Below are 26,983 nucleotides of genomic sequence, written 5' to 3' on the forward strand. Positions count from 1 at the left end.
TTACCCACCACTGATATATTATTTTGCAATTTTAAATAATGAAATGCCACTCTGTAATGCCTAGGGTAGTCTTAGTTTCACACTTTTTTGTTATTTTGGTTTATTTTTAATATTTTTTATTTACTTATTTGTGCTTTGCAATTTTTATCTAATGCGATTATTTAATGCCTAGAGTAGTAATTCATTTTGGTTTATCTATAATATTTGTGCACCTGGTTATTTTTTTATTGTATTGTCAGTATCCTCTTTTTGAATATGTCTTGTACTAGCAGTTTTTAGAGGACAAATACTCGTCTGGAATTGGAGATGAAAATATCTAACTGAGTTGAATCGTTAGAAGGATCATAATGATGAGGTTGCACATCCAGAGTTTAAACTTTAAAACAGGGCAAAGTTTTTCCTTTTCTTTAGACAGAACTTTACCTTGTCTCTCTTTGTCACTTTTCTTTTTGTAGTTCATGCCATTAATTTTATCTTTTAACACAAGAAAAAAACTGGAAAATAAAAGGAAATGAAAGTATGAGCATTAACAGCGTTAGACTGATTTGTCATTAACTTTGCTGGCTGCTCCTTGGCACCACTCATTAATAAGCATTTGTATTAGTAATAAGTACTTGTCGTAAATAAGTAGCGTCTGGTATCTTATGGGAAAAATATCTTTAGAAAAACTTCAAATAAGAGGATTTTTGACAAATGGTGGGAGTTGCTTATAGTTTTTTGTAAGAGGTTGAGAAGTATCTACTTATATTTATAATATAGTAATATTTTGAATGTCATAATATTATAATAAAAATATAATATTATCATAAATATATTTTATTATTATAGTATATTTATACTATTATATTTTTACAGCAATATAATAGTATATTTTATAAATTATGATCCTATAATATTGTAATAAAATGGCACTATTTATAATATTTAATAATATAATTTAACAATATAGCAATGTACTAAATGTCCTCTTAAATTTCTATATCATATTATTGAAATAGCCCTATTTATAATATTTAATAATACAATATAAGAATATAGCAATGTACTAAATATCCTCTTAAATTTCTATATAATATTATTAAATATTATAGCTATATATGATTATATATTATTTTCATATTGCAAGTTACACATTAATATTTTGTTATGTAAATTATTAATCAAATCAATGCTTATTTTCTAAAATTGTTAAATATTTCTTTAATCCGTCAGCAATTATTAGTAGATCTTATAAAGTTAGTACTTTTTCTAATTCAGCACTTAATAATAAATGGTACCAAAGCTTTAAAAATTTCTTGCTCTCTCTTTTAGTGCATGGTTACTAAGAGATAAATTCAATTAAACCCACAAGTACATCATCCTATGAAGTGTTTGGTCTATCATATATGTATAGATTCCCAAACTGTTTTTTGGTTTTTCTTTATTGTCTTTGTTTCTTGCTTTATAAGGTTTTGCTATCTCATATTAGGATCAGTGCATTTTGGTTACCAAAATTTTTTGACCCACATGGACCTGAGCACTAATATTGATGTTTTGGCTGTTAGTAGCATCACCAGCTTGAAAATTCTAAATACCAGAAAGTACTCATGGATACCACTCAGATGTATGAGAAGAAAGTTGCTGAGTTGATTAAGCAATTGGAAGATGAGCGTGCTCGCTCCATGAGTGCTGAAGAACAGTTGAATGTGATGAAGAATCTTTTAAGCAATCATCAAGATTCAACTCAGGTTAACCATCTATGTATTTATTATTAGGAAGGATACTTGGTTATGTTTTCGGTTTTATGTTCAATCTCTTTGTCCATTCTTTTAGTTGTGTCCTTGGTGCGATTTCTTTTCCTGTAAAAAGGAAATTTGACTTTCTCTTGGAGGCATTGTTTTTAAAGGTCCTCTTTGTCTCACAGAATCTCTACTTGTATTTTGATCCATATTTGAGTATCTGCATAGAAGTTCAGCTTTCCCGCCTGAAGTTTTTGGTAATGTAAAGACGACTCAAATGCTATCTTTTCTTAGCAGAAACATCAGATGGAAATTTCCGCATACCAAAAAGCACTTGCAGACACCACTCAAATGTATGAGAAGAAAATAGCGGAGTTGTTGAAGAAGCAACTGGAGGATGTGCATGCCCATTCTATAGGTGTTGAAGAAAAACTGAATGTGGTAAAGAAGCTCCTCATTAACCAAAACTTACACAGGTCAAATTTGTGTTTGTTATGTCATTAAACACACAGGCATGCACTATGTGCATGTGTGTATATGTAGACTAACTCCCCCTTCATGTCGGCGCATGTGGAGAGATAATTAAACAATGAATAAAACTCATTATGGGGAATAAGATAATTTTCAACAAACAAATGATTAAATTAATGCAGGCAACTAGAACAGAATTCAGGACCCCTTGGCAATTGTGGCTCTAATACCATGTTAAGTCGCCACTTAATGTAAAAGCTTGAGTAACTTGGCTTGTTTGCTTCTATGTTTTATTTTCAGTTTCCCTCTAGTCCCTGTAATGTTCATTGTGTTTTGTTGAGGTTTTCAATTAATGGGAAATTTTGATGTCCCATCAAAACTGGAAGGATACATTTCTTTTTGATGGCCTTTAGTTGAGTTCATATGATGATAGTGATGACATATCCAAATAAAATAAATGATAAATTGTCTTGTATTTTTAAATGTGTATGTGTTTGCCTTAACAATTTATTAAAGCTCGGGCATTTTATAAATTTTATGTCTAATTTATTTGCCAATAGTTGTCATCTCTCTGTAATACAGGACAAACTCTCTTATTAAAATTCTTCGTAGGATACTGGACAACATATTTTTCGATGATGTTCAAATGTTCAATACTGAATTGCATGATTTTTGCTCATTTATTGTTCCTATTTGCTTGTGGAACTGCAGCTTGCTTTCATTGCGATCCTTCAGCTTCATGGCTCCATTTTTTTTTGTTTTTTTTTATTTTCTCTATTTTTTCGCTGTATCAAGTTGAAGACATGATGGACTATGGTAATTTGTGCCTTGTGTAATATGTATACACATAGCAGAACACAGTTGTGAAGACAAAAAAATTATTATTAGACAAGACTTTTTTTTTTGGGGGGGGGGGGGGGGAACAGGGGGGAGGCCTTATGATTCAGCATTGAACTTATGTATTATTGGAAGACAAACAGGTGCGAAAGGAGATTATTAGCATCCTTTAGCAGCCAAGCCCCAATTTAGCAGTTTTGTTTTTTTGTTTTTTGTTTTTTTGATATCAGAGACACTGAAGTTCTCATGGAAGACACCACATCATTACCATTATCACATGGATTTTAATTCATTTTGATGTACATCTGCTTTATGCCTTTTTTCCCTATTTAAAACCAATAAATCAATGCCTATATCATTCTCTTGGAAAACTCTATTTGAGTGCCTTGTATCTCTTACATTTTTCAATGTTAAATGATTTTTTTTTTCCTAGGGGAATGAGTAATGATTAACTTTTGAATTTTCCTTAAAGAGTCAGAAGCAGGAAGAGATTAATGAACTAACTGTGAAGTTACGAGACAAGTGTCAACTATATGAAGATCTTTTATCAGAAAAGGTAGGTTGGATTTTGATGCTAAATAAATCTGTGGATTTTCCTTTATCATAAAGGTAATTTCTTTGTCATAAGGATAGAATAAAAAAGTCTTATCACTTATAGAACTCTTGAAGATGACTGCTCTGTGAGAAATTTTCTGTTTAGGTTTTGGCTTGAATAGCTTGCTATTTTGTTAATGGCAATCTTTATTTGTTTTCTCAACAATTTGGATTCTTAAGGAAACATTAAAAGAGGAAATTCATGGTGTGAGGCAAGAGCTTTTAGTTGAAGAGAAGCAAAGGAAGACTGTTGAAAATGAGCTAGTCAGGATAAAGAAGCTTTTACCTCAAAATGATGATGAAGGCGAGGTAAGTTGTTTCATTCTGGTTCATAGCTCACAAGTATCATCCATGTTTTGAAATCTTACATATTTTTTATTTTTCAGCAGGAAAAGAAGTTATATTTGAAGGAAAATATAGGCAGAGAATCTTTAGCTTTGACTCGAATGATTCTGCACAAGCCAAACCAAGCAGTGGAGACAGTATCTTCTCAGAGGGCTACAATTACACAGATGTGCAAAGAAGGCAAGATCTATTTATAATAAAGCCATGTTATTACATTTGACGTGTTTCCTTTTCGTTGATTTGGCTTCTTGAAATATATTGATTTACAAGTTGTTTGGGCTCTCATATAGTTGGTCTTCAAAAGATATTAGCTTTATTATCATCTGAAGATATAGATGTCCAAATCAATGCTGTGAAGATGGTGGCCAATCTTGCTTCTGAAGGTACATAGAATTTTTTATCTTTTTTTGCTAATATCTTCTGTGTAAATGGATTAATGCCTGCTTTGCAGCTTTGCAGTTTTGTTTGACGTTCTCATAGTGGATCCCCATGCCTTTGATTTAATAAATTCTTTCAGCCTCTCTGTCTCTCTCTCTCGCACCATCCCTTGTAATTCAGTGACTTCAGTTATTGATTTTATAATGGTCATTCTTTTACCCAGTTCATCGTCCTTTCACTGCATAGTTTAGGACATGTGCTAATGTGGCATTATGAAGAAAAAAAAAAGATGCCAAAACAGATGCTTAGTGTCATCCAAGAATCTATAGTATGTTTGAGTTGTGGAGTAAGAAATAGAAAGAGAAAAAACTATGACATTTGAGTGATTATTTACTGTTTTTTTTTTCCTTTCTTTTTGGCATCTTAAGCTTCTGTATACTCTTTACTCTTGAAATGTAGTCAAGCATTAAAATTGGGTAAACAAGAAGTTGGTTCCTCGTTGAATTTGATAAAGATTTGAGTTTTTAAGGCTTTGTTCACCTATGAATTTAAACATTAATTTAGCTGAACCTTGAAGTGCTGAATAATTTCAAAACACTTCTAATCAAATTGATTTCTCAAAATCCACGAGAATTTATATATGTCAAGCAACTTTTTGGAATGGTGCCTGGATTTGTTTGAATTGTGCCTTCTTATTATAAATACATTTGTTGGCCTATGATTGCGGGTTTGAAGTGGAATCCTGGGCCTTTTACACTGCCTGTCACCCTATGGGTGCTGGCCATGCCTGGAGTCGTTACTGCAAAGAGGGGGATGCTGAAGGCAGGTTTGGGATGGAGAAGGTTAAGGCTTCAGCTTTGCATGGTTTTAATATGACTTCCTCCCAGGATTGTTGGGATGTGATAAGGTGTACTTAATAAAGATACTTAATGAGAGTTCTACTTTAATGGGATTTTGGGCAAAAGCATTACCTCTACTTTCCTGACTTTGGTGTCTAAGAAGACTATTTATTAATGTTGCTGGCTTTTGGTTTATCAATCTAGTCAATGTGTATATAATATTAATGATAAGGTTTTTACGGATGGGCTGGTTTTGTTATAGAAGAAACTGTTTCTCAGGCTCAATGTGTTTTTTGTCGGGGATGGACAGCTTGTGGATGCCATCCTAGTATCTAATGAGGTTGTGGAGGATGTTTGGGTTGGAATTTTCTGGATATGGCCTTTAATAGGAAGGGTCTTGGTGAGAGATGGTGGGATTGGATGAGAGTTCTACTTTAATGGAATCTTGGCGAAGTATTAAATTTTCATCACTTTGGTGCCTAAGAAGAGTCGGTCTATTAAGGTTACTGATTTTTCATCTGTCAGTCTGGTTACTAGTATGTATAAGATTATCACTAAGGTTCTTGCAGATAGGGCTGAGATTTGTAATATAAGACACTATATTTCAGGCTCAATGTGCTTTTGTTGGGGGGGGGGGGGTTAGACAGCTTGTGGATGCCATCTTAATAGCTAATGAGGATGCTCACACGAGAAAAGGGAAGGGGGCTGTGTTTAAAATTTGAAAAGGCTCATAATTGGGTTAGTTTGAATTTCTGGATAAGGACTCTCATAGATGGGTAATGGGTTTTGGTGAGAGGTGGTGGGACTGGATGAGAGAGGGCTTGTCTAATGCCTCTTTTTTAGTCATTATTAATAAAGAACCTATTTTGTGATTTGGCGCTTCGAGTGGTGTTAGACAAGGGGATTTACTATCTCCTTCTTTGTTCCTGTGGTAGATATCTTGAGTAGATTGGTAAGCAGGGCTGTGAGGTGGCTGTGCTGTCTCATCTTCGGGATGGCACTATTTTTTTCTTAAAAGTTCATGCAGAATCTTTTCTGAATGTGCATAAATACAACTTTCTTGAGTGGGTTTCTGGTTTTAAATTAATCTTAGGTAGAGAAGAAGTGTCTAAGCATCTTCTTCACGTTCTTTAGGCAGTCTTATCATCTTGGTTCGTCTTTCTACTATCCCGCTTTATTTCTTATCTGGTTTTTCAGTAGGATTAACTAGGGGTGTTGAGAGTTGTGAGATTTTCTTTGGTCTGGATTCAGGGGATTGAAGGATCCTAGTTGGGAGATTGATTGGTCTTAGAAGGAGGGGATTTTTAGGTCTTGATAAGTTGGTTTCTGTAAACATTGTTATAATATGTAAATAGCTTTGTTGGTTCCCCTTAAAGGAGGATTTCCTTTGGCACAAAGTTATTAAAAATAAATTTAGTGTGCAGGTAAATGGGTGGAATGCAAATTTGGAAATAAGATGTTCCTTTTGAGAGCCCTTGGAGGTGTATTTCACAGATCTATTATCTCTTTATTCCTTGTAGCAAATTTGTTGTGGGTTCGTTGTTCACATTTGTATTTGGGAAGACATCTGGGTGGGTGATTTTAAGCCTTTTGTTTCTTTTCCTTATCTGTATTGTCTTTCCTTGCTGCGTAATGGAGTTATTTATTTCATTTTGATCTCTAACAGGAATAATATCTCTTGGGGGATTTCCATTGTCATAGGTCTCTTAATGATAGGAAGGTGGAGGAGCTCTTTTCCTTGCTGTGCTTTTGTCCATCCAATATAAGGGATATTTGGTCATGTGTTCTAGATTCATCAGGGGGTTATTCTTGTAAATCTTTTTTTGGCATTTGATTCTTGAAAACATGTCCTTTCTTCTTCATCGTAGTATTTGGAAAGACAAAGACAAGTCAAAGTATTGTGTGAATGGAAGAATGGTTTGGCCTTGAGTTTTGTATATTATATATAGACTTTACAAGAATGCTATACATGGAAAGCAAATAAGTTTTAGCATGATTCTAGCCCTATACATGTAAACTAAATATATGCTAATTATAAAAAATAATGAATTGAGAAATAAGGAAATAATTGTGGGTTGAAGTGATGAAAGAAATCTTTTGCTTTGCTGTTTGCTGTTCCGTTGACAGCCCCCCTCAAATTGATGCGGGTTAATCAACAAGCATCAATTTGCTACTTAGGAAGCAATGTCGATGACGAGTGAGAGCCTTGGTGAAGATATCCGCAATTTGTAATTCAGTGGAAATATGTGGAAGAGTGATAACATGAGCTTCAAATGCTTCACAGATAGAGTGACAATCGACTTCAATATGCTTCGTGCGCTCATAATAGATAGGATTGGCCGTGATCTGGATAGCACTCGTATTATCGGCATGTAGAGGTGTAGGATCAATCTCAGGAAAATCTAGCTCAACAAGCAAACCTCGAAGCCAAATAATTTCAGAACAAGCAAGAGACATCGCCCGGTATTCAGATTCCATTGATGATTTAGAAACTCTGTCTTGCTTCGTACTCTTCCAAGAGATCAATGCATCACCTAAGAACACACACCAACCAGTGATGGAGCGACATGTATCCGCACAACTAGCCCAATCAACATCGCTATAAGCAGCAAGGTGAGTAGAGTTTCCTATTGGGAAGAATACACCGCAAGCAAAAGTGCTCTGAACATAACGTATGATACTACGGACAACAGTCAAATGAAGATGACGAGGAGTCTGAAGAAATTGGCTGACTTGTTGTACTACAAAAGAAATGTCTAGTCTAGTAATGGTGAGATAGACAAGACTACCCACCAACTTCCGGTATAAACTGGGATCAGCAAGCAAGTCACCTTCCTCTTTGCGAAGTTTGACATTTAATTCCATGGGAGTATCAACAGAAGTACCCTTTTGAAGGCCAGCTGTGGTCACCAAGTCACTAGCATACTTATGTTGATTGAGTGAAATACCAGGGGAACTATGCTTCACCTCAAGACCAAGAAAATATGTGAGAGACCCTAGATCTTTCATATGAAAATACTTTGAGAGATGAGTCTTGAGCTAAGCAAGTAAAGCAGAAACGGAACCAATAATCACAATATCATCAACATGAACCAAAAGAAAAACAATACCCATGTATGATTTTCGAAGAAACAATGAAATGTCATACTTGCACTGCTAAAATGAAAATTGTAATAAAGTGGTGCGGAATTTATCAAACCAAGCCCTCGGAGCTTGTTTGAGACCATAAAAAGAGCGACGAAGCTTACACACATGTGAAGTCGGAGAGGTAAACAAGCCCGGGGGTGGCTTTATATAAAGACACTCTTTTAGATCCCTATGAAGAAAAGCATTTTTGACATCCATTTGATGTAGTGCCCAATCACTGGAAGTAGCAATAGCCAGAATAATACGAATAGAAGTCATCTTAGCTACAGAAACTTCCATCTGATCGGACCTTGACTGAGTAAACCCATTTACAACTAGAGCAACAATGGTGGGAGGACAAGGCTCAATGTCCCAGGTGTGATTGGCCTCTAGAGCGGCAATTTCTTCCTGCATAGCTTGTCGCCAACAATCATGCTTGGCAGCATGTTAGTAAGATGTGGAAATAATTAAATTGGACAATGCAGCAGTAAGAGCGGAAACATAATTGCCAAAACTTGAAGAGGGAAACCCATACCTATCCGGGGGTACAGACACTCGAGAAAAGTGACGTACAAAAGACCTCTGGAGGTGCTGCAATTGACTGAATCTGGAGCGTGGTAGGATCAGATATCGGATGAGCTACCTGAAGAGACTGTGGGCGGGAGCATCGCGTATACACAATACTTGGTTTAAAATGAGAACTGACTTGATGAGGATCCAAGAACTACTCCTCAAAGGAGGGGAGAGTCATAGTAGAAGAGGAAGGTATAGAGGACACATGAAAGAATGTTGATTTTCAAAGAAAATAACATTCCTAGAAATGCGTGTACGATGTAATGAAGGATCATAGCAAACAAATCCCTTTTGACACACATTATATCCCAAGAATGCACATCGAACAGATTGAGCAGATAATTTATGTCGCTCATGAGGAGGTAAATGAACAAAACATACACAACCAAAGGTACAGAGGTTATCATAATTAGGTTGCATAGCAAATAAGCAGAAATAGGGAGACTCCATGAGTAGGACTTGAGAAGGTAAACAATTAATCAAGTAAGTAGTAGTTTTCAGAGCCTCAACCCAAAACAAGGACGAAACAGATGATTCCATCAAGAGAGTACGTACCACATCTAGGAGATTATGATTTTTCCGTTATGAATAATACCTTAGAAGCCAAAAATGCTTGAAACTCAGTAGACACATATTCACCACCAGAATCTATGCATAATGTCTTAATAGAAGCAGAATATTGATTGTCAACATATGCTAAAAACTCTGTGAAAGTACGAAAAACCTCATATTTAGAGCGAAGAAAGTAGATCCAAGTAAATCTGCTATGATCATCAATGAAAGTCACAGAGTATTTAAATTTTTCATGTGAACTAACTGGGGAAGGTCCCCAAACATCACTATGGATAAGATCAAAGCATTGAGAAGCTCTACTAGCATGCAAAGGGAAGGGAAGAGTTTTGCTTTTACCACGTTTGCAAGAGGCACACTAAAGAGATAAAGAAGAATGTTCTTTATTACCAAGTAGACCAGAGTTCAATACATGAGATAAGATTTGAGTATTGGGATGACCTAAACGACGATGCCACACCATACTAAGATCTCAAACATTATTACAAGTAAAAGACGTAATAGAAAAAACTGGAGAATTTGCTAGAATAGGCATAAGTAGTGGAAACAAGTGCCCCTCTTTAGGTCCCTTCACGATCAGGTCCTTCGTTACCTGGTCCTGCACAACACAACCAATACCAGAAAAATTAATAGCACAATTGTTATCAACTAATTGACCAACAGAAATAAGATTCTTGGAAGGCTGAGGAGTAAGAAACACATTAGTGAACTTAGAAGAGGCATATATGATAGCAGCTATTGGCAAAGAACTGCCATTGGCAGTCTGAATAGCAGATTGACCAGCGTAGGGCCGAATATGACACAGGGTAGTGGGATTATTCGTCATGTGATTAGAGGCACCCGAGTCCACGTACCAGAGTTTAGTAGAATTGTTACCTTGGAGCCCCATTGTTGATAATGCCGAAATAAGCATCTATTGCACTATTTCGGGTGTGCAGTAATTCGCTGTAGGAGGTGTAGGAATAGAGGAGTCACCTGAAGAAGAGCTAGGGGCCGCAAAATTCACTGTGGAGGTTACAATAACCGAAGTCTGTAATGCCTATGTCTGACGATTCTGCAGGCAGATACGACAGTCTTTAATAATGTGACCCTTCTTGCAATAAGAGCAGAATTTCTTGGAACAAATAGTAGTGATATGCTCAAATTCTTTGCAGAAAAAACACTGCAAGGTGCTAGAATGCGTAGGCGGTCCTCGTCGTTGAGCAGCATAAGCCACAGGGACAGACCCTAAACTACCATGAGATTGTGCCAGAGTAACTTGAGTACTAAGTTGTTGTTCTTCACGAAGTAACTCACTAAAACAAACTGTCAAAAGAAGGAATAGGAGAGCGATTCAGCAAAGACGAGCCAACAAATTCATACTCGGGGCGGAGTTTCATAAGAAACTGATCACGACGACTAGTCTCATGAAGATGTCGAATAATGGAAAGAGAGGCAACAGGAACATCCGCAGTAACCAGATTAGAATATTCGTTCCAAAGAGTCAAAAACCCTGAATAATAGTCTTGGATGGAACGATTGTCATGTTGAAATATGGCAATTGCATGCTCTAATTGAAAATGACAGACACTGTTATCTTGATAATATACTGTTTTTAAGTAAGTCCACATGGATTGAGCGGTGTGATAAGGTTGCAAGTTGGGGACAATATGTGGCTCAACTGAGCCAAGAAACCAAGACATAATCCGAGCATCAAGCACAACCCATGATGGACAAGCCTCTGAATCCTTGGCACCAAGCACAGCCCATGAAGGACAAGCCGTTGACTCCTTGGATTTATCAGGATTGGGTGCACAATCCATGCCATCAATATGACCCCAAAGATCTTTTCCCTTCAGGAAAAGTTCAAATTGAAAAGCCCACACAAAATAATTGTTGCTTGTAAACTTGGCACACATCGGTGCGGAGTCCATTCTAAATAAAAGAGAAAATCGAGAAGCCCAAAAAGAAAAAACAAACTGTGTCGAAAGAAAAAGACGACCAGAAAATCTAGAAGCTGAAAAAATAAATCAATGCAGGTACAAAGAAAACCAAGAACAACCTGCCTGCACTAAAAAATAAATCTTGAACCAAAAAACCTGCTGTGCCGAGAATCACATGGACAGAGAAGCACCAGAAACAGCAACAGAGAGAACCAAGACCAACCTTCCTGCACTATAAAATAAATCTTGAACCAAGAAACCTGCTGTGCTGAGAATCACAAGGGCAGAAACCTGCTGTGCCGAGACAGAGAAGCACCAGAAACAGCAACAGAAAGCTGTTGCCTGCCGTGCCGAGAATCACAAGGACAGAAACCTGCTGTGCCGAGACAGAGAAGCACCATAAATAGCAACAGAAAGCTGTTGCCTGCACAAAAATAAATGGAAAACCAGAAAACCTGCTTTGCCGACAGCCACTCAGCCGCAGAAATACCAAAATAACAGAGAACAAAAAAATTTCCACAAGAGAAAAAAAACCACCACAGCCTCAGAAACGAGAGACACCTCCAAAACCGAGAAGACAAAAAAATTCAAAAGGGAAAAAGCTTAGCAGTTGGCTGGCTCTGATACCATGTCAAAGTATTGTGTGAATGGCCGAATGGTTTGGCCTTGAGTTCTGTATATTATATATAGACTTTACAAGAATGCTATACATGGAAAGTAAATAAGTTCTAGCATGATTCGAGCCCTATACATGTAAACTATAATCTGTCAAGTCCTATACATGTAAACTATAATCTGTCAAGCCCCATACATGTAAACTAAATATATGCTAACTGTACAAAATAATGAATTGAGAAATAAGGAAATAATTGTGGGCTGAAGTAAGGAAAGAAATATTTTGCTTTGCTGTTTGTTGTTCTGTTGACAAGACACCCCTAAGATTAAGGCTTTTATTTGGTTGGTTGTTCTTGACACAGTTAACACACCAACAAGCTGTTGCGGAGTAGGAGGCCTTCTAAAGCTTTATCTCTGGATCTGTGTATTCTATGTTTCAACTGTTCAGAATTTTGCTTCTCCTTTTCTCCTGCATTGTTTTTTCCAGTGTTTTAAAAGGCGAAGGTGTAAGGCAAGGCATTTTACCCTCCGGGAGGCGAGGCGTAAGCATTTTTTAAAATAATTAATAAATAAATAAATTATATATAGTATAAAATTTTATTTTAATTTTTAAATATTTACCTAACAAATCCTTAAAAACATATATTTGCTATGTTTCTTATATAAATGTTGAAAAAACTGTAAATTCAATTATTATTTTATAATTTTACAAAATTAAAAATTAAAATAAGAATTATTTTCTTCAACATGCCTTAAGATTTTTAGTTGTAAAAAAAATAATTTATATTTTGATTCCAATTTTTAATACAAAATATCACATCCTTTTCAATTTGTTATATCTTTATATACATTTAAAAGATAATTTATTTTAAATTTGCTTTATATATGTTGGAAAGATAAAAAGTGAAATAGTAAAAGTAGGTAGTCACGAAGCTAGCCAAGCTCTCTCGACGAAGCTTGGACGAATTGTTGGAGGCAGTTGTGGAGTTGTCCGAGATGGAGAAGAAGCTTCGCCGAGAGAGGAATCGTCGAGAGAGTGCTTCGTTGAGACGAGTGCTTCGTCGAGAGAGGAGAAGACTGGAGGCTTCAAAGAGAGAGCAGAGGCTTCGAAGAGAGAGCGGAGGCTTCGTCGAGGCTTTGAAGAGAGAGTAGAGGCTTCATCGAGGCTTCGAAGAGAGAGCAAAGGCTTCGTCGAGAGCACGGAGGAGAAGAAGCTTTGCGGGAGAGAGAGGAAGGAGGATAGGGTTTCAGGTGCATTCTGGGTTCTGGCTTTTTAAATATATGCTTTAAACGAAGAATCCCAAAAGGCGTACACCTTGCATCTGAGGTGTAAAAGGGCAATTTTTTTTGCCTGATGTGTACGCCTTCTCACTGTGTACGCCTTTGTGGCGCTTTTTCACTTACACCTTGGTGTGTTTTAGGCCAAAATCGCCTCAAGGTGCACCTTGATTACGCCTTTCAAATCACTGGTTTTTTCTCATGAAGGGTTTGGAATCAGTTGTTTGGTTATTTTTCCCTCTGTTTTTCTTTGTTTTTTTATTATTTTTATTTCTTGGTTTTTAGTTTTAGTTTATGTTTTAGTTTTTTGTCTTCGTTTTTATTTTTTTATGGAGAGCTAGGTTTCCCTGATTGGTGGAGGATTTGTTTGCTGTTTCCTTTATGGTGATTGTGTTCTAATAGAGATGGATTGGATTTGTGTAGGTGTGGGGCTTTTTCCTGTTTTGTGGGATATTTGGTTGGAAGATGGGGTTTTTCCATGTTTTGTGGGATATTTGTTTGAGATGGAATGCACACATCTTTATGAGGAAACAGATGATGTGTTTATGCTGTGGGATAAAATTCATTATGTGGCTTCAGTTGGGCCTTTTGCAGCTGATCAATTTAAAGGGGTGTGTTTCTTGGATTTACAGTGAGACTGGCTGCATGGCTGGCTATGTTATTTTGGTTGTATATTTTTCTTCTTTCTTCTCCTTTCTTCATAGGGGCATTTATTATGGTTGCATTTTTTGTATTTCTTTATTGTAATTTTTTCTCATTTTTATACATGCTTTCTTCTTTAAGGAAATCTCTTTTTATCTATAAAAATTATAAATATACACTGCTTAGCGCATACATAGACACACACAGTGTGGAACATGTTGGAAAATTTGGTTCTTGTGTTTTTGTAGCTAATATTGAAGTAGGTAATTGATTAATTTTTGCATTACAAGCCTCTGCTTTTATTCTGCACCAAAATTAGGAGGAGTTCAAAACTGGAACAATTTCAACTCTCAATATATTTGCAGCTGTATATTGAAGCCTCGTTCATTTTGACTGCCTTGGTGGCTTACTTTTCACTCACTGGACGTCTGCCTCACTTTCAATAGCCAGAGCCAAATGCGTAAAAAATTATGTGCACCTTTTAGACTACATATACAACTTTGGTTGTCACAAAGTAGCTCTGTTGTAGACAGTATATTTCTCTAGTTAAATTGAAAGTCTGTTTATGAAGCTATTTCAAGGTAGTTAGACGTCCATTTAATTTAGTTAGTTAGTTTTTTTTTTTTCTTTTCTTTTTTTCCCTTTACTCAATTGCAGATATCAATCAGGAAAAGATTGTGGAGGAAGGAGGTTTAGATGCACTGCTCAGATTGTTGCAATCATCACAAAATGCAACTATTCTTAGAGTGGCTTCTGGGGCGATTGCCAATTTGGCAATGAATGGTAATCCTGAATATTTGCCTTGTCTTTGTTTATTCAATGTTATGAATTTTGCTCGGAAATAACAGTTTATAAATTTAGAAATGTAAATTTTATAGTAGTGAAATAGCATGCCCTTTGATCAGTCCATTATAGTGCTTTCTAGTCTATCCATTATCATGACATGTGTCTATTTACAGCTCAAATATATTACATATTTATCTTTTATAATTTCACCATATAATCCCTGTCGGGATGTGGTGCTTTGTTCAGGAAAGAGATTGTGCTTTACTATTTACGCATTGTTATTTTGAATTAAAAAGAAAGAAGCAAATCCCAGCTTGTGTTTGTACTCCAATCATGAGGAATTCTAATTTCTGATACTTCTTTTTGCCATGTATGTCTCATCAATGCAGTAAATTGCTTACCTGAAAAAAATAAAGTATAAAAATATTTTGATGCATAATTGTTATTTTTTTAACTTTCTTCTAATGGATCAGATACAATTTTGTGCTGTGTGCTTTGTCAGTTTTCATGGTGATGCTGTTCCTACAGCTCCTTCATACCAATTTGAATATAATTGAGTATTTTTTAAGGTGATCTAGAATAATGCATCAATTTGAAAAATTAGATATTTAGAGAAATGAATACTTCACTTGACTGTATTCTCCAAAATTGACATGATTGCATCCTCATTGCTTCTTGATTTTTTATGCCTGGCTGTAGTTTAATGCCGAACAGACATTCATATAGAAATACAAGTAACCTTTAATGTGCTTAAGCATAAAATTTATGGACATAATTTGATTAGTTGACTTGCTTTATTTCTTTTTGATGACATGTAAGTAAAATGACAGCATTCTTTAACATGTTCTGAAAGATTACTGATTTTTCTCTCTATTCTCAGAGTTGAATCAAGGCTTAATAATGAACAAAGGAGGTGCTCGCCTACTAACGAACGCAGCATCCAAGACAGATGATCTGCAAACTCTTAGAATGGTTGCTGGGGCAATTGCTAATTTATGCGGAAATGGTAAGATGGAAAGACATTTCAGCCGAAACTGTGTTAAATTAATAATTACAATTAAAATTTGAAAATTTTCATTGAAGTAAACCAAGTTAGACAAAAAAGATAATCATAACATTAGACAATTCAAATTCTGTTCAAGATCCAAGATGCAACTCAATTGTTTTGGCAAGGTCTAGGTTCAAGTGCGTAGAGATGCATTCACTTTAGAACCTTCTTCAATCTTTTCATATTTACATCTGATTAAATTTTCTAGCCTTAATTTTTATAACCAAATTTCACTTAAAATTTGAAAATCCAATGTGTGTACATCTTATCTAAAAAATGCACAAAGACCCAATTTTTCTGCAAATTGCAAGCCTTGTTGCATGAACTATTTCTCTTCCCGGAGTTTGGTATTTTTGATAATGCCTTGGGCAGTTTAAGACCCTGAGGCTAATTTCAAGTGCACCTTTTAAAACATTGCCTAATCATGCTATTAAATACTTAAACCTATTGTGCAAGTCATCCCAGCAATTTATAGAAAAAGAAACTTCATGAAGGGAAAAAAGAATATAAAAGGGCGATAAGAAATCTTCGTAAACAAAACAGAATACAGAAAGGAATAAATAAATCAAATATGAACAAAATTAGGCTAATAGAGCCAACCAATCTCTATGCATATCAGAAAACCTGCACTCCTGAAGCAACTAGATGAAAAGATCCATGGAGAAGTAAAAGAGACAATCCTTTAATTTTGCCTTTTTTGGCAGTTGAGGGGCGGGGTTCAGGTTGGTGTGGGATGTATTCGTCATACCCCTCTTGCTTGTCAATAATCTTTTGCTTCACAGATGACTGATGCAGTTTTTCGTTTTTGCTTGTTTGTTTGTTTGTTTTTTTTTTGTTTTGTTTTTTTTTTTTTGTTTCCCTGTGATTCTTTCAAAATGAATTAAGCTACATATAACTGGATCATCCATGAATTCCAAAGAAACTGCATCATCAGATGGAAGCAATTCTGATGCAGCTTTCGCTTTGTGACAGAAAAGTTGCATATTACACTGAAAGAAGATGGGTGCATCAAGGCTCTCCTGGGAATGGTTAGATCTGGGAATATCAATATCATTGCACAGGTTGCTAGAGGAATGGCTAATTTTGCAAAATGTGAATCGCGGGGAATTATTCAAGGTCTGTAGATTTTATTTTTGCATAAAATTTGCATTCTGTTAGTTGTTAGTCCATCTTAGCTAATAAGTGAGTTTGAATAATTTAACTTATTACAGGGCATAGAAAAGGCCGTTCTCTTCTATTTGAAGAGGGATTACTTGAATGGTTGATTGCCAATTCTAATACTACTACATCTTCAACTCGGCGCCACATTGAGCTTGCTCTTTGTCATTTAGCACAAAATGGTAAGCTTTACAGCATAAATTTTTCCCCTATCATTAATTTTTCAGGAATTTTTTAGAGGCAATAAATTGGAACATGGCAATTAGTGAGGATAATTTGGAAACTATTGTCAGACAAGATTCTTTCCAATTTGTTAAAAGATCAAGGAAAACCTTAAATAGGGCAAATAATGTAGTGAAAATAAAAGATCAAAATGTTGTCACTTTAATTTTATTTTTAAAGTTTATTATTAGGTCAACTATATAGGTTTATTGTTTCTCCATCAAAATTTTCAGAGGGAGAAACTAATTTTAGAAAGGTGATTGTAAAATAATTTAAAAAAAAAATCAATAATGATAAAGTAATAATAATCATTATTTACATCAATAATGGATATGAATTGATGTTGCAAGGGAGCAAAGCAATAAATGCTTTGCTGCATCAGTTCTCTTTCTTCTTCTTCTTATTCTTCTCTCTCTCTCTCTCTCTCTCTCGATCTGCAAAAAGAAATTATATAAAATGAGGCATCAAGGGGATGGCACCTAGTACAAAGAAACAACGAGAAAGAGACGCCCCTTACTGAAAGGTATCAAGAAAATCAAGTATTACAAAGGGGTCCCTTTTTACTAGCCCAGAATGCCAGCTGGAGGTCATAGCAATCCAATAGTCCATGATAGTCTGAATGGGAGAGATAATTCCTTGAAAGGCTCTTCTGTTCCTTTCTCTCCACATGGCCCGGAAATAGCAAGGGGAATGAGGGAGAGAGATCTTCTCCCTTTCTTGTTAGATCTGGTCTCTTTCCAAACCCATAGTTCACCCCCAACTGTAGCTGTAGTGACCCATTTCTGATTTACAATGGAGATGGCTAAGTTCCAGAATTTCTTGGTCCATGAACAATGCAGGAGTACGTGATCAACCCATTCCTCCTGCTCCAAACATAAAAAGCATCTATTGACAAGAGGGAGACTTTTTTTCTGAAGATCGTCTTTGGTAAGGGTTTTTCCAAGGGTAGCTTCCTATGTAAAAAAGGCAACCTTTGAAGGGGCTGCCATTTTGATTATCAGCTTCCAAGGGAAGTTAGTGCTGCTCACAGCCGGGGAACTAAGGTGTTTATAGAAAGAGCTGACGGTGAAGTTCTCATCTTTCCTTAAATTCCATTTTGGCTCATTGGAACTGGCCTGACAATGAGACTTATGGAGACGGCTGAAAAAATCTCTTAAGGATATCAAGTTCCCTATCAAAAGCATTTCTATTCGAAGGAATATCCCAAACAATCCCTTGACTGATGAACTCCAAGAGTTGGCCAATAAGGGCATCTTGGTTGCTCTCTAGGTCTGAAGATGGAAGGGAAAGAGGAGCTGAGTTGTGAATTACCACACGAAATATCACGCCAGAAGAAAACATCTACTCCATGCCCCGCATGGAAATAGATGAGAGGGAAGAAATTCTCCCATCCCCTTCTGATATATCTATTTCCAAAAACCTTGTATCATGTGCTTCCTTTGAAACATTTGAGGTCCAACCATTATGATAGAGACTCTGCTTGACAGCAGTGACATCCTTCCAAAGGTGATTTTTCTGAGTCATGAATCTCCAAAGCTGTTCCTCAAATTAAAGATAATAAGGGATCTGAGGCCAAGGTCACCCTTTTGTAAAGGTTGTTTAACCTCTCCCCGTTTAATGAGGTGATATTAAAAATATTTAAAAACCTCACCTTTGTTCCCCCAAAGGAATCTTCTTGGATACCCTCTAATCTCTTGGCCACTGCACTGGGGATAGGGAAAAGAGAGTTCTCTTTCTTCTTGTTAGATTATCACTAAAAGCTTAAGCTGTTGGATTGTGGGCCAAAAAAATGTGTATCAATCTTTAACACTCCCCCACACATGCAGCCCAACTACGAGAAATAAACAAACGATAATAACATGAATAAGATAAATTTTGACCGCCACACAATAAATGCGGGCAACAAGACTAAAACCTGGACCTCCTGGCAACGGTAGCTGTTACTTTCCTAAAAAGCTTAATTTGTCAGATTGTGGGTCAACAATGTACGTCAAGCTTTAACACTTCTTACCCTGCTTTCTGAAGTTCTTATACATATTTTGCTAATTTGTATTGAGCTTAACAATTAATTAATTGGGGGTGAAATGTACTACTGGCAGTGAAACCGGAGAACTGCCACTGTAATTTGGCTACCCTGCAGAATGAATAACTTAAAAATTTACAACTCATTATATTTTGCAAACAATGTAAATATAATTTACTAGCATGCCTATTTCTTTGTTTGTTTGTTTTTGTTTGAGTTCAAGCACTATCTGCTTCTGGAAATACAATAAGGTTGCACAGGTTATAAGATATTAAAAAAATGTTTCATAGGTCATAATTAATGTTCTAAACTCAATTGGACAATTTCAAAAGCCAAATATGCTATTTTAATCCCCTATATATAAGTATGAATTCGTTAAAGATGTAAAACATGGTGGTTGACTAAAACTTCCTTTAAAATTGTTTGTACAAAATTGCCTTTCGTATGGGCCTACGTTAAATGAAATATTACATTTCACAAAAATATTCTTATTTTTTCAATTTTTTTAAAACCAAAATATTCTTACATGGCCCATAGGAACACTTATACTAAACAAAAATGTCCTTATTTTAACTTTTTTTTAATAAGAAGTCAACTCTAGTCAATAATGTTATTTTTAGTATCATAAAATTTTTATTTAAATAATATAATGAATTTGTATCCTGCATGAAATAATATCTTCTTAAAACTGGCAACTATTAATCTAAAAAGATCAAATTTTCCTGTAGAATTTTGATAAAATGATTTAATGGTAAAGTGTGTAAAGAACAGTTGTAGAAATATTTTAACTATTAAAATTATATAATTTCAAGCAACTAGTTCAACCAAAAATTTCCTTCATAAAATTATCAAGTGACTCAAGGACAAAAAAAAAAAAAAAAAAAAAAAAAAAAAAAAAAAAAAAAAAAAAAAATTACGACAACAATAAGGAGAAGCCTTTAGTCCCAGGAGGTGGGGTTTTGCTACATGAATCCTTTTCAGTCAATTCACCTGATCGAAAGCGTTTTCCTCTATTAGATTATGGGTTGTTATATCCTTCCTCACAACCTAATTCCAAAGTTATTTTATTTACCCCTTTTTATTTTAGAAATAATTACTAAGTCACTCCTCCTTACAGATGCTCTACTAGGCCCGCGTTTCAAATGCTCAAACCATCTAAGTCGCTTCTCTTTTATCATATCTTCAATCGGTGCTATGCCTAAATTATTGCGTATATGCTCATTTTTTACTTTACTTTTTGATGTTATACTACTTATCCACCTTAACATTTGCATTTCAGCAAATTTTACTTTTTGTACATTTTGTTTCTTAGTTGTCCAACATTCTGAACCATAAAGCATAGCGGCCTTATAGTTGTCTTATATGACTTTCCTTTTAATTTTAAGGGTATTCTATGATCACACAACACACTTGACGTGCTCTTTCATTTTATCGAAACTGTTTTAATTCTATCGACTATGTCTTCATTAATTTCCCCTTCTACTTGCATAAAAGATCCAAGATATCTAAATCTAATAGTGCTATTAATCTCTTGATTTTCTAGTTTAATCTTCTCTCCACTACTACTCCTTACATTATTGAAATTACATTTCATATATCATGTTACTTATCCTGAACCCTTTAGATTCTAATGTGACTCTCCAAAGTTATAGCTTAAATTCCACTCCGCACCTACTATCACTGATCAACACGATATTATCTGCAGACAACATATGCCAAGGGATCTCATTTTGAATATTCCTAGTAAGTTCATTAATCACTAGTGTAAAAAGATAATGACTCAAAGTAGAGCCTTGATGTACACCCATTTTGATTGGAAAATTTCTAGAATCCCCTCCTACAGTCCTTATGATAGTCACTACTCTGTCATACATATCCTTAATGACCTTAGTATATATGCTATAAACTCCTTTCTTTTCTTAAACCCACCAAAAAACTTCCCTAGGTAATCTATCATAAGCTTTCTCTAGATCAATAAAAACCATATGCAAATCCTTTTTCTTTTCCCTAAACTTTTTCATTAAGCTTCTTAAAAGATAAATAGCTTCTATTATTGATCTCGCAGGCATAAAATTAAATTGATTTTCTGAAGTTCTTGTTTTTAGTCTTATTCTATGTTCAATTATCCTTTCCCATGATTTCATCATATGACTCATAATCTTAATTCTACGATAGTTATTACAGTTTTAAATATCGCCTTTGTTTTGGTACTAAGATACTAACGTAATTTTCCTCCATTCTTCTGACATTTTATTGATTTTTATTATAATGTTCAGTAGATTAGTTAACCAAATATTTCCTTCATCCCCTAAACATTTCCAAACTTCAATTGGTATTTTATCTGGTCCTATAGATTTCCCGTTTTTCATCTTTTTTAATGCCATATTTACTTCAAGAACTCTAATTTTGCGAATAAATTTCCTATTTTAAGATGTAGACCAAAAATAACTTGGAAGGAGATAGTGAGTAAGAATTTAATAGCCTTGAATCTGTCAAAAGAAATGATCCATGATCGTATTAATTGGCGGAAAATGATTCATATAACTGACCCCACCTACTGGGACTTAAGGATTGGTTTTTTTTTTGTTGTTTGTTGTATCGAAGGATTAACTCCACCTGTGATGCACTTAAAATTTTAATTAATTTTTTCCATACATAGTTAGTCCCATGCTCAGGCAAAGGAAGAGGGTGGAGGAGAATCAGAGTAGAATTATGGGGAGAAGCTTTAGAAGAGGTTTTAAGATAAGTTGAAACAACATAGAATATATGAAATGTAACTTTAGTCATGGTTGGAGGAATATCATATTAAACTTGATGGTTTAGAACTTTAATGGCAGTACTAGATTTTGATACCTTCGATCTATTACGTGCAAGTTGAAAGAGAAATTAAAGATGATGTAATACATAAAGTTAAAGCAAATTGGTTGAAATCCAGAAGTGCAGACATATTGTGTTATCGTAGAAATACTCGTAATTAAAAGAGAACTTTATAGGAAGGTATAAGACCAGTTATGCTATATGGATTAGAATGTTAGACAACTAAGAAATAAAATATCCAAAAAATAAAAGCTGCCAAAATGATAATGCTAAGTTGAATGTGTGGTATAATGTTAAAAGATAAATTAAAGAATGAACATATTCATGATGAGTTAGCATAGTGCCTCTAGAAGATAAGATGAGGGGCGATTGAGATGGTTAAAAATGAAATGAGATTGCTAAGGTGGATGAGCAGTATAATGTTAAAAGATAAATTGAGAGAACATTCTTGGGGTAAGTTAGACATAATACGGAGATAAGAGAGCGGAGGGGTGGTTGAGATGGTTTGGATACTTGTCACAAATGCCTAATAATGCACCAGTGAAGAGGAGACCAAAGGCCAATCTAAAACACCACATCCAGCTAGGGAGGTCATCCCCTAAATCCTGTCAAGATCGAGGTCTTAAATTTTGATTTCAACTAGAATTTTGAAGCTCCCAAAGTATAGAAATTTCAATTTTGATTTGAAAAAAATGATGGAAATCAATAGTAAGCATGGAATTATTTTATGAAACTTTAGAAATGCTTAATATACATAATAATGTAAATTTAGGACTAATATATTACAAATTAAATACATCTATGTTGTGCTATAGTTGTAATACAATGTGTATTTAACATATTAGGTTAACAGAAATGAACTTCATAAATTAATTAAATATTATTTATTATGCAAATAAAGATAATTTAGACATTAATGGTTAAATAAAATGCTGTTGAAAGTTTAATTTTTCATGTAATTTAAAAGCCCTTGTAATTTTGTTTGAATAAAAAAAATATAAATTAAGAGAGAAATTTCACTGTGTCTAAATCTCACGTGAATTCTAGGAAAATTTCAATATGTAGAATAGCAAAAAATTTCGCTAATATTTCGAGATTTTGATAAATTTTGGATGATTTGTTGAATTTTCGATGCTAATTATGCAAGATGGAAATCGATTGCCATTTCGATTTTGAGGGCAACGGAAAGTAGAAATTTCAACAGAAATTTTGATAATTTTGTAGAAATTTAAGACCATCAGAATTAACCCCTGATTATTTCTAAAATCAGAGACTCAAAAATTTGCAGAATGTTGAGAATGTTGGCAAAAGAGTCAAAATGGTCATCTAAGAAAATATGGTATCTTCTGCAAACTGCAAATGAGATGCTAGGACCTCCTCCTTATCCATTTTAATACCTCACAATCCCCTCTTCAGCCTTGTCTACCACTCTACTCAACACATCCACCACAAGGACAAAAAGAAAGGTGGATAATGGATCCCCTTGGCTAACTCCTAAAGAAGAAGAGCACCAATCTTTAGGCTGATCATTGACAATCACTAAAGAATAATTGTTTGAAGATTTTAGGTTTTTCTAGACTTATTCTCACATGGGTCTTTGGCAGAGGGCTCTTCAGTTTAAAACCCATCTCTTCTAGAGGGCCTTGCTGATCTCTGATCAGAGCTTCTCATTTATTCTTTAAGCTTCCTTATCTCTGAATCCATGGTTTTCAATTAATTGATCTAGCAACAGACATCTTTCCGATTCACTCATGGTGTCAAACTCATCTTCATCTTCCTTGCTAAGTTCTTGGGATGATGGAGATTAAAACTATCATCCCCCAGCATCTCCTTCTTCCTCTTAGCTTTCATAGCCCTTTCTCTTTCTCCTTGAATGTCCTTGTCTTGACTTCTTCTATTTTAAAAATATTCTGATCTTGCACTCCCACCATTACCCGAATGACGTCAACATCAGCCTCTTGAAATATCAAATCATCTGGAATAAGTCTTGCTTTAGCCCCCACCAACCCTGTCCAAATCGTAGTTGAAATTTGAGCAATCTCCTCGTTCCTCTTCAGAACCTCTTTAGAGATCCTTCATGGACCTCTTCAAAGGATTAATCTTGTTCCTGTAAGAAACTCAAATTCTTCACCAAGAGGTAAACTTCATGTTACATTGAAAAATTGATTATTAAGCTTCATTTAATCCACCTCCAATTTATCTTATAGTAATAAAAATAATTTGATTTGAATCAAACTCGTATTAATTTATCAGATTTTTGTTGTTTTCCTGTTTACTAATATCAGAATATACCTTGCCTGCATTCACTTAATACATTTATTGTCTAATTTTCTCGCGCATTCAAAATTTTATCTGCAATACAATTGCATCTTCTAGAGCTAGATTATAATCACAAAATATCAATATAGGTACTGGTGTGAGGTAGTTTTCAAAATCTCTATAAAAGTACAACTGTACAAGTGCCAATGACATACCAACCTATATATATATATATATCTACATGAGTATCCTAATATTGCATATACACATCTACAGCTATTAGTTTGCAAAATTTGTGCATCTTTTTTTGCACAGTAACTTAACCATAATTTTATTATTATTTTTTTAATATACAGTGGTAAAGATTGTCACATGACTTCTTAGTTGATACTAATTTTTCATTTAAATAATTTATTTTAAGGAAATGGGACTTCATTAGTAATGTACAGTGTAGATATCAAAATGTAAATAAATCTAATTACAACTGCATGTATTCATTTCTTTAAATAATAAATGATGACTACACTGGATGATTACAGTAGAAGTTTGTATAAAATAAAATAATTCAATCTTATGGTGGTTAACTTTAAAATTACACACTTAGGAGAATTTATTCCAACATTTTGATTGTAAAAAATAAACTCCATTAGTATTATATATTAGAAGATCATATATAGTTAATGCAATAGATACATGTGTCTGTGTATGATAAAGAGGGATAAGCTTGATTATTGGTACTTCAAATTAATAATAATAATATATACCTTAAATTATCCAAATATAAAATTTTTTGTTCTTACTATTTGATATACATATCTATTTAATCAATTAGTGATGTAGAAATAAATAATGTTGATATAGTGAAACTCATGCAATGGTTGTGACAAATTTACTAGTATTAATACATGCATGTGACAATATTTTACAAAATTCTATATCTTATTAATGAAAAATATAAAAAAATGAAACAATTTATTAAAATAAATCTCCCTGTGCTCTAGTCCAATTTGTAGAAAATGTGAATGAACATGCATTCTGTCTAGTGCCACTGAAGTATTACTAGAGATCTCCTTTGAACCAAGATGCTTTCTCTGATGCTGAAGTATACAAAATGAAATTTCATAAAATTGACTTTTTGGATTTAAAAACTTCATATACATATGGTTTGGTTATGGTGATGTTTAAGAGAAAAAGAAGCTAAGAGTTAAGTAGGAGTGTGGAAAATAAATAAAACACCTAGTCTCTTGAGAACTGGAAGGCAGATTCATAGAGCAAAAGTAATATTCAGTTTTCATGGATCCGGAAAGGCATGTTCCTTCTCATTACACAATGTTCTCTTATTATTACCATCTTATAAACAAATGGAATATAATTAGTATCATTATTTACTTTTTAAAAGTAGAGGAATGCTGGAAAATTTTCAAAATAATGAGGTGTGTCCAAATGTCCAGGAGTTTGTCATAGATTTGGGGCACTCTTATCTCCCTCTGTCAAAGTAACTGTAAATTGAAAAATAATTCTATTACATGCAGCAACATCACACTGGCTAACCATAATTCACTATATAATAATCATTTTATTTATCTACAAAGAAATATTGAGAAAAACATTATATGTTTATGGGTAAATTGCAACAATAGTCCCCAAATCATACATGTGAATAAAGATATGTATAGAAGTGTTTAAAGGATGTGACTCTTGGGTTTAGATATACCCCATGGGGTGTCTAGTTTAAATCTAGGGTTGTGACTAGCACCAAAAAGCGTGTAGACTATGGTTGTCCATACAAATGCAGATTGACAGTGCTTCTTTGCATATCTTAGAGGGTATTTGGTAGAATCCACTTCACAACAATTGTTTGTCCTTGTGGAGGAGAATGAAGTCTTTTAAGGAAAGCGATGAAAAGCAATCTGCCTTGATGTCACTTTCAGATCACTGGCTCCCAGTGGAGTGATTCTTCGATCTCAATGGTAGCTTCTTTTTACTAGACTACCTCTTTAATGGATAGAACGGAAGGCCTATATTCTAGTTCACAATAATTTGGATCAATGATCAATATAAGAGTGCAAATCATAGAATTAAGCTTGCTTATCTTAGAATCAAACTTTTCCAAAGCGAAGTTTATCACATTTGTTTTAAAAAATGTGCTATCTGGCCAGTTTGGTCTGGTCCATTGAACTGGTCACTTCAGCTCAGTCTGAATGAAGCATCTTCTCTGTTGCCGTGAACCAGTTTGGTTTGAGTCCCTTGAATTCATCTTCTTCATATGAGTGTACGGTCTCATGGCTCCATCATCTTCTTCAAACAAAAGAGATACGGTTATTGTACCCATAATCTTCTTTAAACCAACCTAATAAGATCGGTGCAAATGGCTGCTAGGGTTTTGACAACCAGTGAGTATGGCTGTGCCAAAGAACATTGACAACTTTTTTGGATAAAAAAAAGAAGAATATTATGACTAGGAAAGAGTACAAAACAGGAGAATAAGAAATCCTCGTAAGTGATGGTTTGAGATGGTGGGGGACAGCGGAGGTTGGTGTCAAATAATGATGATGGTGGAGATGGTGACTGGGAAGGCAATTTAAGAAGTTGTGAATTCTAGGAGTTTAAACTTCTAGACAATCCTATAAAACACTGACAGCCATGGTGGATTAGGCCTGCTTCAATACCATTGATGCATGACCGATGTCCATCAACTTTACAAATGCTCAGAAGATTAGGTAATTATTCTATGGAACCTAAATGAACTAAATAATAATTTC

The 26,983-nt window shown here is 34.7% G+C and overlaps 1 protein-coding gene across 5 annotated transcripts in view; it reads left to right on the top strand.

Annotated features, from left to right (window-relative positions):
• Positions 1-26,983, top strand: part of LOC131165419 (kinesin-like protein KIN-UC) — a 41,044-nt gene that overhangs the window by 12,729 nt on the left and 1,332 nt on the right. For 2 of the 5 annotated variants that reach the window (XM_058123214.1, XM_058123219.1), the window contains 10 exons: positions 1,548-1,727; positions 2,013-2,159; positions 3,499-3,582; positions 3,801-3,929; positions 4,007-4,145; positions 4,256-4,348; positions 14,566-14,691; positions 15,575-15,700; positions 16,715-16,858; positions 16,954-17,082. In XM_058123214.1, coding sequence (XP_057979197.1) covers positions 1,548-1,727; positions 2,013-2,159; positions 3,499-3,582; positions 3,801-3,929; positions 4,007-4,145; positions 4,256-4,348; positions 14,566-14,691; positions 15,575-15,700; positions 16,715-16,858; positions 16,954-17,082 — 1,297 coding nt within the window. The remainder of the gene's footprint in view (positions 1-1,547; positions 1,728-2,012; positions 2,160-3,498; positions 3,583-3,800; positions 3,930-4,006; positions 4,146-4,255; positions 4,349-14,565; positions 14,692-15,574; positions 15,701-16,714; positions 16,859-16,953; positions 17,083-26,983) is intronic. The other 3 variants (XM_058123216.1, XM_058123217.1, XM_058123218.1) reach the window with 3 other exon arrangements.

The sequence above is a fragment of the Malania oleifera genome, chromosome 10 (genome assembly GCF_029873635.1).
Source record: "Malania oleifera isolate guangnan ecotype guangnan chromosome 10, ASM2987363v1, whole genome shotgun sequence".
Taxonomy (NCBI): Eukaryota; Viridiplantae; Streptophyta; class Magnoliopsida; order Santalales; family Ximeniaceae; genus Malania; species Malania oleifera.